The sequence below is a fragment of the Esox lucius genome, chromosome 19 (genome assembly GCF_011004845.1).
Source record: "Esox lucius isolate fEsoLuc1 chromosome 19, fEsoLuc1.pri, whole genome shotgun sequence".
Lineage (NCBI taxonomy): Eukaryota > Metazoa > Chordata > Actinopteri > Esociformes > Esocidae > Esox > Esox lucius.
The window spans coordinates 30,242,957-30,259,185 of record NC_047587.1 but is presented as its reverse complement, the minus strand read 5'-3'; the positions used below and the strand labels follow the sequence as shown (position 1 = coordinate 30,259,185).

Here is a 16,229-nt window from a genome sequence, read left to right as displayed (position 1 = left end):
ATCTAAGCCTCGGTATACTCAAATAGTATGAGTCATAATCCCCATAAAACCTAGTGGCAAAACTGGATAATCGGCTCTTCCCGTTCTAGGCTACACTATTCATTTCTTCCATTGGGGTTTTTTGGATCTACTTCAGTTAGATAAGTGTGTCGTGTATTCTTAAACCACCTCGCTGTTGTCACAATCGTATAAATATCTAGAAGACACGTTGACTTTTATCAATATTGGAAAGTATATATTTTTAAGCGAATATATTTTTTGTAGAGCTAATTGAAGCAAATACACAAACGTCACGTTATCTTGATTAGATTAACACGGTTGTTAAAAGGCCTAGCCGGAGTAAGCCTAAAACAAACCTTGTTTGTAGCAAAAATCACATCACAATTCGCCGCTAGGTTATATGTGTATAATGATGCATCGACTATTTCAGTCTATAATGTGAAGACAGGTAGATTTTAAAGGGGAAATCAGAACATTTCAGAGAAGGGGGTTGCTTGACTCCACTGGGTGGTGCTATTTTGTAGAACTAAAACTATAGTTTATATTGCAAAAAATTACAAATTTCTCATTGCATATAATAATGTGGTATTGCAGAGCAGATGTTATATTTCAGTTTCTGGAGTGGATAGCTAATGTGTGAAATACCACTCAAACTCGACTAAGTGGCCTATGAAGGTAGCTCCTCTGTTCTAGAAAAAAGGACGTTCCGTTGTCAAAGCAGAGTAGATTTCTATCATTTGAATAATGAGGAATGCAATCAGATCAGATGTTTCATTTCTCATCGTTACCACATGTTGAACCACGTGACGGTGCTGATGACGACACATAAGTTACTGTAGTGCGGCTGCTTCCTACTTCCTTGGTTCTCTGCTTCATCAACCTCCTTAACGATTAAAAGGCAAAATGTCCCACCAAACTGGCATACAGGGTAGCTATTGAATATATTTTACGAAGTCGCTTTGTTAATGTTTTTATTTGATATATCTCAATTTAATATTGTGTTTAATCGATGTGCAATATTTCAGTCACTACCTCTGGCTATGCATCAGTTAACTAACGTTAGCTTGCTCGCTAGCGTTAGCAAGCTAATTTGAAGTGAGGATTCCTGTAGCTGGCTTGTCTACAATCTGCAATTGTTGATTTCATTCCGAGGGTAGCATTGGCAGCAGTTGTTATATGGCTACAGTAGTTACGTGTTCTATAAGAATCACCAGCCAGATACGAACAAGTGTGCGCCCGCGGCTTTAATCAAGCGAAGTGCTTCACGCTAACGACGTTAAGCATTTTGGCTAGGGCAACGCCTTCATTTACAGCTGTCACAGTGGAATCGGTTGTAAAATGGTCCTGACAACCTAAACCCGCCCGGCAAACGATTACATTAAGTGATCTCACGCAATGCCTACTATAAGTTGTAGTATTGGTTAATTTTATTTTGGTTATTCGATTATTAATAAATACAGGTAGAGGTAAGAACGTCAACGTTGGATTGTGCTGGATAGTATGAGTGTAATATTCACAACATGGGTGCGCGAGGATCCTACAAAGCAACACAAACACAATTTAGAATAAAAGGTTTATATGTTGGTGAAATTACAAAGTTCTTCGATCAAATCTCTGAACGGCTTAGCCTAACCCTTTGGGTAAGATTGTTGTTGATCGCATGCATCGAAGTATGGGCGTAGTCCGCTAACAGCACTGTGTCCTAATAATTTGGCCAAACATGGTCAATAATTTACTGAGTTTCGATTTAGTCTGGGCTTTGTAGATCTCAAATAGAACTGTAACCAATGTTGTTTAATGGATGACAGTAACTGCATTTGAGGGTTCAGCTTTAGTCTGAATACGTGAGAGCTGGCTCATAGCCTACGTGTGTGTCTAATTTTAGTGGGGATGCTACAGCCCCAAATGAAAGAAACAGTCTAACTTCCCCTCTGTTTTTTCTAGCTGGTAACGAGGTCAAAGATATCTTTGCCACTGCAAGGAGTGGAGACCAATATCGGCTCATAAAGATTGTTATTGAGGATGGTAATTGTTTACTTTTCAGTTAATGCCACCATAAACCGTATCCTTTGGAGAAGAGAAACGGTTATCATATTTAATACATAGATTTTCATACACCGTATAATGTTTCACTGTGAATATTCAACTATTGGATTCTCATGTGTCTTACAGAGCAGCTTGCTTTGGGCATTACCAAGAAAGCATCAAAGACATGGGACCAAGAGTACGACTCATTAGTTCTACCTCTTCTAGAGGATGACCTGCCGTCTTATATCCTGTACCGGCTGGACTCTTCCAACAACCAGGGCTATGAATGGATTTTCTTGGCCTGGTCACCTGACCGTTCTCCTGTAAGGAAGTAATCTGACCCAGAGATGTCATCTTCCTGACACAGGTCTCCCTCTGCATGCTCACAATGCAGTCTCACAGCAGAATAGTTCCGTGTGGGTTAGCCTACTTCGCCCTCTACTGCTGACGATCTTCTGTAATTTTGTGCTGCAGTAAAGTGCAAAAGTAACATTTTGCTTTTTGCTTGCTTATTAATTTCGAACTCAATTATTGAATTATGTGTCACGATTAAGACCGAGGGCCAGGAGGCGTGTCTGGCTACTTACTCGAACATCACTAAGACCATGGTGTTGTTGTGGGAGGGACAGTATAGCCTGGGGTAGCGTCCTGTTCTTCCTCACACGGCAGGGTTCCACATTCCCACTCACTATCCGGAGGCGGAGGGCCACACGTCCAGACTTGCAGAGGTTTCAGAACACTTGCACATGTTCTAAAACTGAAACAGCCAGCCGGCCTGCATTTAGCTGGTTCTTCTCTAGGTTCAGTTAGCTATGGTGTGGTAACAGAATGGTGGCCTGTGTTGTCATTGAGGGGGGAAATGGTTATGTATGTAGCACAGTTAGTAATTACACTGCCTGGCGTTAGGGGTTCTAGACAGGGGATGCGAGAGATCGCTTCTCAAGTGCCTTGGTGTGTTCTCTAACACGTGACCTTTGGAACAGGTGCGACATAAGATGTTATACGCTGCTACCAGGGCAACAGTGAAGAAGGAGTTTGGAGGGGGCCTTATTAAAGACGAGCTCTTCGGCACCACAAAGGTTGGTTGGATGTTCTGTGTTTGAGATGTCAAATCCTCTGTGGCCTTCTAAAATGAAGAACTTAACTCGGAAATCTGATTTGCCATCTGCTTTTTGATTAAACTGATGAAAAGTGGAGGTATTAACACTGAACAACAATCAAGTGTAGGATTGCTTTAAAAAGCTTATCAGTAAAGTGGCTTTCACTTGTGTAAGATAGAAATCCATAGAATTAGGAATTGCAATAGCAATAATTTAATAGGATTGTAAAGACAGGGGTATATTTTGACCTGAAATATACAGGTGCTGGTCATAAACTTTGAATATCATCAAAAAGTTTATTTATTTCAGTAATTCCATTCCAAAAGTGAAACTTGTATAATGTATACATTCATTCCGTGTATCCCTAGCACTACCGCTAGTACAGAGGTGTTGTCACCCGTGTATCCCTAGCACTACCGCTAGTACAGAGGTGTTGTCACCCGTGTATCCCTAGCACTACCGCTAGTACAGAGGTGTTGTCACCCGTGTATCCCTAGCACTACCGCTAGTACAGAGGTGTTGTCACCCGTGTATCCCTAGCACTACCGCTAGTACAGAGGTGTTGTCACCCGTGTATCCCTAGCACTACCGCTAGTACAGAGGTGTTGTCACCCGTGTATCCCTAGCACTACCGCTAGTACAGAGGTGTTGTCACCCGTGTTTTCCTAGCACTACCGCTATATATTTTTAGTGTTTATTTCTTTTAATTTTTATGATTATTACTGACAACTAATGAAAACCCCAAATTCAGTATCTCAGAAAATTAGAATATTGTCAATAGGTTCAATATTGAAGACACCTGGTGCCACACTCTAATCAGCTAATTAACTCAAAACACCTGCAAAGGCCTTTAAATGGTCTCTCAGTCTAGTTCTGTAGGCTACACAATCATGGGGAAGACTGCTGACTTGACAGCTGTCCAAAAGACGACCATTGACACCTTGCACAAGGAGGGCAAGACACAAAAGGTCATTGCTAAAGAGGCTGGCTGTTCACAGAGCTCTGTGTCCAAGCACATTAATAGAGAGGCGAAGGGAAGGAAAAGATGTGATAGAAAAAAGTGTACAAGCAATAGGGATAACCGCACCCTGGAGAGGATTGTGAAACAAAATGTGAGGGAGATTCACAAAGAGTCAGTGCTTCAAGAACCACCACGCACAGACGTATGCAAGACATGGGTTTCAGCTGTCGCATTCCTTGTGTCAAGCCACTCTTGAACAAGACACAGCGTCAGAAGCGTCTCGCCTGGGCTAAAGACAAAATGGACTGGACTGCTGCTGAGTGGTCCAAAGTTATGTTCTCTGATGAAAGTACATTTTGCATTTCCCTTGGAAATCAAGGTCCCAGAGTCTGGAGGAAGAGAGGAAAGGCACAGCATCCAAGTTGCTTGAAGTCCAGTGTAAAGTTTCCACAGTCAGTGATGGTTTGGGGTGCCATGTCATCTGCTGGTGTTGGTCCACTGTGTTTTCTGAGGTCCAAGGTCAACGCAGCCATCTACCAGGAAGTTTTAGAGCACTTCATGCTTCCTGATGCTGACCAACTTTATGGAGATGCAGATTACATTTTCCAACAGGACATGGCACCTGCACACAGTGCCAAAGCTACCAGTACCTGGTTTAAGGACCATGGTATCCCTGTTCTTAATTGGCCAGCAAACTCGCCTGACCTTAACCCTATAGAAAATCTATGGGGTATTGTGAAGAGGAAGATGCGATACCCCAGACCCAATGCAGAAGAGCTGAAGGCCACTATCAGAGCAACCTGGGCTCTCATAACACCTGAGAAGTGCCAGAGACTGATCGACTCCATGCTACGCCGCATTGCTGCAGTAATTCAGGCAAAAGGAGCCCCAACTAAGTATTGAGTGCTGTACATGCTCATACTCTTCTTTTTCATACTTTTCAGTTGGCCAACATTACTAAAAATATTTTTTTTTGTTTTAAGTAATATTCAAATTTTCTGAGATACTGAATTTGGGATTTTCATTAGTTGTCAGTTATAATCATCACAATTAAAAGAAATAAACACTCGAAATATATCAGTCTGTGTGGAATGAATGTATACATTATACAAGTTTCACTTTTTGAATGGAATTACTGAAATAAATCAACTTTTTGATGATATTCAAATTTTATGACCAGCACCTGTATGTATTGAATATGAATAATAGTTGTAATTAGAAAGCTAATGAGTATGTGGTGCCCTCCTGATATCCCCTCTACCCCAGGAGGACATGTCTCTGAAGGGTTACAAGAAGTTCCTGGTGTCCGAGGCGGCACCACATCCCCTTACTGCTGCTGAGGAGGAACTGAGACAGATCAAACTCAGTGAGGTAAACTTATCTATTGAGAAAATTCTCTGAACTCTGAATTTATAAAAGTGTGAAAGTAATTCTGGCGGTTGAATCTATTCATATAAGTGTGAATTCAAACCACCTCACGTATTTTGGCCAACCATTCTCAATATGAACCTCCCGACTAATTTCCGCGAGTTCTATGAAAGTGCTTCTGGCTACTCAGGGAGACCACAAATATCGATAGCTTGGGATTGTGTTCAATCCAAAAGACACAGTGTTGAATATTAATGACGTCTGGTGAGCCCTTCCCCCACGGACCACAACATCAGCAAGACAGGAGGGCGTAATGCTGACCTGGCACTGTGAGACACTGGGGAGATGCTGATATACTGGAACTACAGGATGTAGGCAGATAGAGGTTGTTTTGTCCTGTATGGGTCAAGACCCGTAGCTTTAATAATGGGTTGTTTTTGGACAGAGGTGTCATGATGCCCGGTAAGCAGGATGTTGAGTTGTCTCGTGGAATACACGGGTCCTGGCGCTAAAATGTCAGTGCACGTGAGGGGCCACCTTCGAAAGTTGATGATGAATGATCATTCGATACTTCTGCATTGATTCTGCATGGCAGAGCATGAGGGCAAGGTCACGTCTCTGTGCCTGGACGTCGCTGTGCACCGGTGAGACCCGGGGTTACTCTGTCGATTTGTTTCACCTTATACATGTGCAAGTGTTCTGCTCAAGTCTTCTATTTTCTGGTGTTTTGGAAAGGGGCACGATTAACCAAAAACAAACCAGTGAATAAGACAGTGATGGGCTTTATTTAAAAAAAAAAAAGCTCAACCTCAAAACCAAATTGAGTGTTCTTTGAGGAAACAACATCATTGCTACACACTCTACGTCTCTCAGACACGTGATCATTCTCCAACTCCATAAAAGGAAGTAGTTTGAGGAGCAGTTTGTCTCGCTCCAAAATACAGCCAAAAAAAGCAAAACCGGAGAAACCAGGAAGTAAGGCTAGCATTTCTCCCAGCTGAACAGCTGTTGAGGGTAGATAATACAACATTAATCTGTGTGGGATCAAAGAGGCTTTGAAATGCGTATTTATCATGCATGTGCTTGTGGAAGTAGATGGATAAAACCCACAATCCTTTTAGTACATGAGGTGGTTGAACTGCCTCAGCTGTTCCAACATGTGTACACAACAGACTTTTCATTCAACAAAACAGGGCTCTAAAAATAGCTGCAATCCTTCAGTATAATCCTCATCCATTCCAGTGTTTAAGGTGATTTAAAAGAGGTGCATCACTCCCACCCACATTGACATAGTCATTATCCCCTATGAGGAGAATCCCATCTGAAAAGGGATGAATGTTCTGGATTTGTTATTTGTTTCGTCTGAATTTAAGGATTTATTTTTCTTAAGTTGTATATTCATGCTGGTTTATTTTTGTAGAAATGACATCCCTAGCACTACCGCTAGTACAGAGGTGTTATCACCCGTGTATCCCTAGCACTACCGCTAGTACAGAGGTGTTGTCACCCGTGTATCCCTAGCACTACCGCTAGTACAGAGGTGTTGTCACCCGTGTATCCCTAGCACTACCGCTAGTACAGAGGTGTTGTCACCCGTGTATCCCTAGCACTACCGCTAGTACAGAGGTGTTGTCACCCGTGTATCCCTAGCACTACCGCTAGTACAGAGGTGTTGTCACCCGTGTATCCCTAGCACTACCGCTAGTACAGAGGTGTTGTCACCCGTGTATCCCTAGCACTACCGCTAGTACAGAGGTGTTGTCACCCGTGTATCCCTAGCACTACCGCTAGTACAGAGGTGTTGTCACCCGTGTATCCCTAGCACTACCGCTAGTACAGAGGTGTGGTGAATAGGGATGCTGTAATGCTAGCAATCGGTTGCTTTGCAATGGCCAATTTATTTCTGACAGATTATTTTTTGACAGTCATTTTCCTTTTGTTTTATTAGTATTTATTCTGTTGCCGTTTTGTTGATAGTCTAATACTTATTTACTGAATATATAACCAGGCATTGTATAATGTGTATACATGTATTTGATCATATCATGTTATCATTTTTCTGTTAATTATAATTATTTTTGTTATTAGAACATATCTACCAGTTAAAGCAGTGTTGTGCTGAAGGGTGCTCTGCCGTGTTGTGTCCAGGTGAATACTGACATCAGTGTAGACACCAAACAACAGACGCTACAGGGAGTGGCTTTCCCCATGCATGGAGAAGCTGTCAAGGCACTGGAGCGATTCAGGGACAAACAAGTTAACTATGTACAACTGGTAAGGATTCCTCCCACTGATGCGATGCTGTGGGTGTTAAGAAATGTCATTTCTCATGCAACTTTATTGACTGAGCCTGCCATTATTACGTCTGCCTCCGCCCACTCACAGCCTGTTGTCTCAACCACATTTTCTATTTTTAATTTGCCGTTTTACCTCTCAAATGTTCAAAATGCATTGTTACAGTAGACTAGTATCCTGGCCTTGTAATTTAATGAATCTGTTTTGATCTCAAGGCTAACCGCTCAAAAAATACATAGACTGTACCTACTATGAGTACCTTTGTGAAAACAAATCTTTCATTTGAAATAGGCCTGAAAATGACAGATGGTCAGAGTAGAACTACACAGATGTGGGTGGGATTTTGAAGTGCCCTTCTTCGGGCCACTTCCGATCCCCACTTTATTCCCCTCACTTTTCCTAAAGTTCTGGTCCGCTTTCACCCTTGGGCTTCTCTTCAGAATAACAAAGGACTTTGAGTCAGGCATTTTGTTTAGAATAGAAGTGTTTATTTTTTTATATATATATATATATATTATTTTTTAACAAAGTGTCATTGTGTCACTTGTTCTCATTGAAATGCGAGAGCTTGTGTCACACGATCAGATTTGGGGACAAAGGGACGGTTGTGACACTAAGGCGACCGTGCATTGTCCCAGCTTCCATTTCTCAATGGTCACGATGGCATGGCTATCAAAAGAGCTATTCAATAACCTAAACTCAAATGACAACTCATTTTCCAACTGTCACATCTGGTTCACTCATCGCCATTTCATTTCTACCCTTTATAGGAAATAGACTTTGCCAAAGAGCTCATAAAATTGTCCAATACTGAACCGACCGAGGTGAAAGACCTGCCCAAGAGGATTCCCACAGAGTCGGCACGCTATCACTTCTTCCGCTACAACCACTCCCACGAGGGAGACTACCTGGAGTCCACGGGTACAAACCGCAACGTTGTCTTCACACCGACACCAAGCAACCACTGACATAGATGAATTGCATTTGTTTTCTTAGTGCCGTGTCTCAATCTGACGGGGACATTTCCCATTGCTTTGTCTTGCAGTGTTCATTTATTCCATGCCGGGATACAAGTGCAGCATCAAAGAGAGGATGCTGTATTCCAGCTGTAAAAACCCCCTGGTGGACATGGTTGAAAACAACATGCACATTGAGATTCTGAAGAAGGTAAGGACTCATAGCCCATGCTGTTTTATCAGGGTAACACAACAGTTATATCATTATAATTCGATTGGGTGTTGTATTTCTCTGCAGGGGGTCTTAGTTTTTAGGATTCAGAAAAGTTAGAATGAGCTTTTTTCTCAGGTTTTCGGTTAATTCCATTTTATATTCAGGAAGTCAACTGAACTGACGTTATATGGAATTCCTTTCAGTCCTTTTTTCATTATTTTGGTATTTTCATATTAGGTAGGGCAGCAAGGAAAGTTAGGAGAGGGTGTTCTGAAATGGCAGTGGGCAGGATTCAAAACCCAAGGTCACACTGGTCCGTGTTTTCTAGAGGCTTCAACCACTGTGCCACTCAATGCCCCAACCCTGGCTTTAACTGTCAACTTTTCCTGGTTTATGTGTGTGTGTGTGTGTCTGTCCACAGCTGGAGATAGACAACGGGGAGGAGCTGACCCCCGACTTCCTGTACGAGGAGGTCCATCCCAAGCAGCACGCACACAGGCAGGCTTTTGCCAAACCCAAGGGCCCCGGCGGAAAGAGGGGTGGACGCAGAATCACCAGACCTCCCGGAGATGAGGAAGAAGATGACTAAACACCCACCCCCGCCCCAACCACACCCGTGCACTCCGTAATGGAACATTCCATGTGTTCATGGAGGAAAAGCCTATTTGACACCTCGTAAAAATAATAACCTTCCAAGCCAACACAGAGACTGAACTATGCACGCCAATGGACGACAACTGACCTAAAACAAACACTTGAGAATGTCCATTTGTAGCCAGCCAAATGGATGGCGTATGCGTGTGTATGTAACTGTATTCGTTCGATCTATTTTACTGAGATATTCAGACGTTAGAACAGGTCGCGACGTTTTTACACTGTCGTCTTCGAGACAAAAAAAAAAAGAACCAATACGTCGGTGCGCCTGATGTGAATCGGTGCCAGTGTGACAAACCCTGTGCTCCATGAGCCGAGGTGACTCGCTTGTGATCATTCATTCTGCTCTACGTAGGTCCATGTCAATTTCTGTTTCTTGTGTCAGATGTCTCCATTGCTATATGTGCACAGCTATGAAGAGGTTCACCCCCCCCCCCCCCCCCCCCCCAAAAAAAAGAGATGTATATTTGCTCATGTCATTCATTTTAATACAGTGTTTTTTTATATTGGAAAATGTCTTTTTTGATAACATTGGTTTACATAAAACATCTGCTGAGAAACCAGTTTTTCTATGCAAGTGCTGTATATAGTGTAGGTGTCTGTGATTTGAAGGTCTCGTCTGTTTCTGTATCTATGGTATCGATGGGGGCACGTGACAGAACAGGGGGAGTTTTTTACATCACTGATTAGAGGAGGGTCAGCTTACGGTGTGGAAACAAGATTGCGGTCCCAGAAACAGGGAAGGGAATATTCTATGGAATTCCTCTCTGCCACATTACCTTCTCTACTGAATGTTGTAAGACAAACCACTAGATTAACACCTCTTCAGACAAGGGAATGCCTTCTCATAGGAACTTTCATGACAAAGAATAAAATAAATGTATTCAAATCAAATACTGGATGGCCTTTTCTTATTCTACATGATTGCTATGTTTTGACAGAGCCTTGACATCTTAAATATTGCTTATTTAGCTGGCAGAAACATTCTGAAATTCAACAATATACATTTGGAAAGATTCAAATAGGGTTTTTTGCCAAACAAACATTGAGGAAAAAGAGTGCGGTAAGGAATGTTGCCTGAACTTCACTTAGTTCCCAGCTCTTCCAGTGAAATGCTCTTGACAACATCTTCAAGCTCAGACAGTACCTGTGAAATAAATGTCAGTGCAATGAAGACATTAAGCTGCTAGTAAGTGTTGGATCCCAGCTACTAAGCCTTTGTGTTGATCACATGACTACTGTAAAAGTGATACCTTACTGTATATTGAAGTAGTACGTACCTGTTCGGTCAACGGCCGTTTGTTCTTCTTGTCATTGAGACAATCGCTGGCTAAGGAGTAGGTCCTCTCCACCGACGGGAGGTCCCAGTCTGTCATCTTCTGGTCTACAAAGTCCTCCAGGGTCATCTCCTCCTCGTCAATCTCATCCTTTATCTCCATCTGGGAAAGTCGAGAATAGTCAGAAACTAGCAGCAACGCTAACACTTTCATCAGCTGTTCAAGATAAATACACTGGAGAAATCCGAGACTGCCATCTTCACTAATGTAGCTGTATCATTTATAAGAGGCCAAGACAAAGTCAATAATGCAGCTCAGTACCAATCACTAGCTTTTTAATATAACAGTAAATACAACAACTAAACCCTGTTCCTTCACATAATCTAAAGGTATTGTACAGTATGGGAGTGAAGTCTGAAATGTACAGTGTCAGATTCCCCTCACGCTGCTTTGCTTACCAGGAACTTGGGGTCACGGTTTTCATCGACTGGCGGCTGTCCAGACAATATTTCTAGCAACACCTGTGAAGGACAGAGACCTTAACCACCTGGCTCCAGTTAATGACGTGCCTCTGCAACTCTCCACCCATCACACAGCATGCTGTATCCAAGCCAACGTACGCTACCGTTCCCAGGGCTGTCAGGCTGAACCTACACAGCAGCAGGTGGTTTACCACTTCAACGCACCGTTTGTGACCCGACCGCATATTACGCCGTTTATGTAATACAGTACTGTTGACACGTTCCATTATGCCTGTATCAACGTTTATCATTGACGAGCAACATTTACGTTAATGGAACGTTAATGTGAAACTGATAGCCTGGTCGACTGACATGATTCTGACTTTGGGGTCAATAATGTGTGCGTCAGTACTTTTTTTCAAGTCCGCCACTGACGATTCAGTTTTCAGAGTTTTACTTGCGTTGCAGTTTGACCATTGATTTAATATCCTTGTCGCTGGATCTTCTGAGCTATATTTAGTTGTTTAAATGTGGGCGTGAGAGGCAACACTCAAACACTTTCATTAACAGATATGGTAGAGGCATAATGTGAGTGAACTGAGTATACCTACAGAACACAAGAGGCTGTAACTTAGCTCCATTTTATTATAATAACATCAACGTTGGCGTAGATTTCCCACTATAATGTGGAATGTCTACACACTCTCTTCCACAGAACAACTCACCACTCCAAAACTGTAGATGTCTGATTTGGGAGTGATCTCTCCCCTCAGTGCCTCGTTTGCCATGTATGCTGTTGTACCAACAATCCTCTCTGTCATCACTGTCGACGACGATCTTGTGGCCGAAGCTCGGGTCAACCCAAAGTCGGAGATTTTTGGTACAAGCGATTTATCCAACAAAATATTGCCACTGACGGATAGAAATAGATTTAGCACTTATGTATAATAATTACGATTGGAGGAAAAGTTGTCAGTCCATGATTAAATACTGATTGTGCCATGAGACATGTATTGGGAAAAACGTCCACATTTACCTCTTGACATCTCTATGGACATGGCTGTTCCTGTGCAAATAATCCAAGCCTCTGGCTGTTCCCAGAGCAATCAAACATCTTTGGTGCCAGGAAAGAAGAGGGCTGTTGTCCTATAATGATATTATAAGCATAAAAAGTCTAAATAGACCTAAAGAGTCCAAATAGAGTCAAAAATAGAATGTGAAAAAGTATGTTCACCCCTGGAATGTTTTTTTTTTTTTTTTTTTACATACATCCCCTCAACATTAACAGACAAAAGTAAAAAAATATATATATATTGTGACACAAAGAGAATACTTTGAAATCATTTATTCATAAAATATTATCAGAAATGCAAATTTATAGTGCATAAAAACACAAGTGCACCCTAGTTTCAATAGCTGGTGTTCCCCCTTTGGCTGAAATCACTTAGTAGGGATGTTTTTTATAACTGTTTATCAGCCTTTTAAATCCACCGGGAGTCATTGTTGCCCACAATTCAACTGTGTCATGTTTGAGAGTTGCATGCATGGCAGATTTAAGCCCACCCCACACTATTTAGGTAGGACTGACATCTGAGATTTAAATGCCATTCCATAACCATCAAGTTCTTATTATTAAGCCATTCTGCCATAGCTTTGCTTGTGCGTTTTGGATCATTGTCCAGATCAATGTTAGGTTCAGCTTCAGCATTTTGACAGATAGCCTTTCCTGAGGAATTCACTGGTACAATATTGTAGACTCAATGATGGCAAGTTGGCCAGGTATCCATGCTTTACTGTTGGTATGTTCTTTGTCTCTGAGGCTGCGTTTTTGTTTTTGACAAACATGGCGTCTGTCATTGCGGACAAATAACTCCACCTTTGAGGCATCTGTCCAGAACACATTGTTCCAGTAGTTTTTACCCAAGTTTAGTCAGATGAACGTTGGTTAATATTCACTGGACAGCAGATGCTTCCTTGAATTTGCTCTATTTCTAGACAGTAGAATGATATATTTCAAATTTCTTGGAAATGGCTTTGTAACCCTCCAGACTCATGGGCATCAATAATCTATCTTCTAAAGGCCTCAGATAGGTCTTTTGATCTTGGCATTATGTGTTGAATACAAACCAGACTAGGTTTGTAATCTTTTTAGAAGGCTGGACCTTCCCAAGTTACTCGCTAAGGATTTTTTAATCACTTGCACTTGTTTTGGTGCACCAGAGTTTTTCTGCATAAAGAAATTACATTTCTGTTTATTTTAATTTCATACACGTTTTAAAAGTAAAGGTTTTGTGTATGATTTGTTAAATTCGGTTAACCATTATCAATTAAAAATGGTTCAAATTAATCTCAAACATCCATGTGACTAAATATGTACAAAAAATAATAATAAAAACCTTTCCATGGGGCATACTTTGTTACATGACTGTATGTTAATGGTAATATTAAAGGGATATACCAGGCAGATATAGCCTGGCTGACGCAATCAACATCTGGATCTGGCGTTAGCCAGGTGAAGGCTGACATGGTACAGTGAATGCTTACCAAGCAAGCCAGCCGGTCTAGCAACGAACCATTGGACATGTAGGCATACAGCAAACAAGGGTGATGGCCCTCACAGGAGAAGCCGACCATATCCACCAGGTTCTCATGTTTCAGCCTGCAAAACAAAAAGCACCCTTATCAAATAAACAGTAAGTAGCCTGTTCTTTAAACCAAAAGGACAACTGAAAGTAAATCCAGCCAGAAATATCTATGGAATCTAAAAACAATATCTTGAGGTATGTAATATAAAGAGTAGTTCCTCTCCACAACTGGTCTCTCAAGACATTTCTCTGGTAATTATGCCTCCGATAAGGAAAATACAGCTGCAATGGTCATAAAGTGATCGCACAGTAGCTCAACCGGCTAGCTACAAGTGCTCTACAAGAAAACATTAGAACTACAGAAAAGAGGGACTTGCGTCATTAGAGTTTGGATCTCCTGATTGAATTGGACACTCAGCTCCTCAAGTGAGATCTCTTCTGTCTATAAAGAAGGTCATGGAACATGTGAGAGTGTGCAGTCTAGTTAAATGCAGTGAATTCATATATTAAAAACGGTTATTAACACAGACAATTTCACCTACTGAGTGTAGTTTCTTGACTGCCACAGGTTTGCCATTGATGTGGCCATAGTAGACCGTTCCGAAGCCGCCCGCACCAAGTCTGCTCCCACCCTCATTTACCGGCCTCTCATCAAAATTACCCGTTACCCTCCTCAGCTCATCAAAAGAAAGCCTGAGAAAACCTGAGGACCAACAGGAAAATCCCCAGCAGTTGACAAGTATTCATTCTGTACCAGTGTATTGGGTGTTGAGGAAATGCTGCCATCTTCTGAATATAGTGTGCATTCTCATACCTTTCTGAATGATATACTGTATATTGATTTGTCCAAGTCTTATAGGCATTTAACTAAACATATTTTTGAAGTGTTTCCTGTCACCATATCTATTTTAATCAACAACAATTAACCTAACCTTAAAAGCAAATGTATATTCTGTATTTATAAAACGAGTGCTGATTGTCTGATAGCTGTGGTATATGTAAACAATAAGGCATGAGATTGTGAGGTACGTGGCTAATATACCATGGATAAGTGGATAATATACCACCTCTGTGCCTAACTGCTTAACTAAATGACAACAGCTCCTGTGGCATGTTTATGCAGATTATGCAAAATGTGTCCACCTGCAGTGTCTTTGTGTTCCTTATGTGGCTCTGAAGAGCAGTCTGGAAGTGGCTGTTCCTCTGTCCTCCCAAAGGGCCTTGTTGTATCATCACTGTTGTATACAATCTCTTTGACTCTGTGACCAAGAGCTGGCTGGGGGATTGCTGGAAGGCAGCTGTTTATTGCATCTGGGTAAACATTGAATTAAGAAGAATATTGTATGGCAACACCGTGGAACTAAATACACACGCAGAAAGATCAGACTGGAAATGGTTGGTCCATATACTACAAAACTGATCTAAACCAAATTCACTGCTGTCAAAAACCAACCTACCTGGTAGCAGAATACTGGCTGCAGCCAATAACTTGCGGCTAATCAGGATGTCAACTAACTCTCCCACAGTGCTGTTAGACGTCCCCCAGTCATTCAGTAACTCCATTGTAGGGCTTCTCCCCTGTAAAACTACTGCTTCAAATCTCCTGTCATACGAAGGTGAGTTGAAGAATAGAGCAGATGGACTTAATATTGAAGTTATAAATTGTCCTCGATAAGGATGTACAGTCACATCTGATTAGTAAATTAGCTAGCCAGCACCTTAGATGTTGCTGGGAGTACCTCGGCTCCCCCGTGGGTTTGTGAATGGAAACAAGAACTTCTTTCCAACTTTCTTGAGGGTCCAAGAAGTCAGATAGATTTCGTCGAACCCCATAGGGAAGGTTTCGAATAAATGTAGTTGATGTTATTGGGTTCATCCTGAAAAAAACACAATCACGCTTGTACCATTCATTCCGAATGCACGCGTAAAATGTCACGATTGCCGTTCAAGGCACTTACCTTGGTAATACATGTAGTAGATATCAATATAGCTAACGCCGTTGTTCATTTAAGTTGACTGAAGTATCCACTTTAAACAAGTTATTTCCGAGATTGAGCAACTTCCTTAAAGAGTGCGACGTGTTTTCATCAGCGTCTTGTGAGCAACATTAAAGAAACACTTCCGGGTCACGAAAATCTAGAATTTTTCAAAATAAAAGAGACTAACAAATTACTTAAAAACTGAGATAAATTGAGTTTATTAATTGTTTGAGAACATGTACCTCTCAAAACATTGACAACAATTCACATATGATCATATTTAAGAGTAATTTCGATAAATAGTGGGTGTTAGTGGGTGTTAAAACTCGTTCCAAGGGTAAAATTCAGACA

The 16,229-nt window shown here is 41.6% G+C and overlaps 2 protein-coding genes across 4 annotated transcripts; one reads left to right on the top strand and one right to left on the bottom strand.

Annotated features, from left to right (window-relative positions):
• Positions 1-800: 800 nt before the first annotated feature.
• On the top strand, positions 801-10,470 carry twf1a (twinfilin actin-binding protein 1a). Its single transcript, XM_010898188.5, has 9 exons — positions 801-928; positions 1,945-2,025; positions 2,173-2,351; positions 3,012-3,107; positions 5,356-5,460; positions 7,606-7,731; positions 8,523-8,673; positions 8,798-8,919; positions 9,344-10,470. Exons 1-9 carry the CDS (start codon positions 904-906, stop codon positions 9,509-9,511), a joined length of 1,053 nt encoding a protein of 350 aa, XP_010896490.1. The 5' UTR covers positions 801-903; the 3' UTR covers positions 9,512-10,470.
• irak4 (interleukin-1 receptor-associated kinase 4) lies at positions 9,922-15,989 on the bottom strand. 3 transcript variants are annotated; one of them, XM_010898186.5, is made up of 12 exons: positions 15,858-15,989; positions 15,618-15,776; positions 15,357-15,502; positions 15,043-15,210; positions 14,442-14,602; positions 14,277-14,341; positions 13,859-13,973; positions 12,351-12,460; positions 12,040-12,226; positions 11,312-11,374; positions 10,857-11,015; positions 9,922-10,723 (listed from the first exon to the last, which is right to left on the bottom strand). In XM_010898186.5, the coding sequence occupies exons 2-12, from the start codon at positions 15,773-15,775 to the stop codon at positions 10,661-10,663; spliced, it is 1,395 nt and encodes a 464-aa protein (XP_010896488.2). In that variant the 5' UTR covers position 15,776; positions 15,858-15,989; the 3' UTR covers positions 9,922-10,660. The 3 variants fall into 3 exon arrangements, with proteins under 3 accessions (XP_010896488.2, XP_010896489.2, XP_012994470.2); XM_010898187.5 differs by having other exon boundaries at positions 15,639-15,776; XM_013139016.4 differs by lacking the exon at positions 15,858-15,989 and having other exon boundaries at positions 15,357-15,710.
• Between the last annotated feature and the right edge of the window lie 240 nt (positions 15,990-16,229).

Bases quoted from the DNA above. Each gene is read 5' to 3' on its own strand.
- twf1a (XM_010898188.5), top strand. From the start codon at position 904: ATGTCCCACCAAACTGGCATACAGG. The intron at 5,461-7,605 runs GTAAACTTATCT...TGTTGTGTCCAG, and splicing joins GACAGATCAAACTCAGTGAG to GTGAATACTGACATCAGTGT. The intron at 8,674-8,797 runs GTACAAACCGCA...TTTGTCTTGCAG, and splicing joins AGACTACCTGGAGTCCACGG to TGTTCATTTATTCCATGCCG.
- irak4 (XM_010898186.5), bottom strand. From the start codon at position 15,775: ATGAACCCAATAACATCAACTACATTTATTCGAAACCTTCCCTATGGG. The intron at 14,342-14,441 runs GTAGGTGAAATT...CCTTCTTTATAG, and splicing joins CAGTCAAGAAACTACACTCA to ACAGAAGAGATCTCACTTGA. The intron at 13,974-14,276 runs GCAAGTCCCTCT...TTTGTTTTGCAG, and splicing joins GAGATCCAAACTCTAATGAC to GCTGAAACATGAGAACCTGG.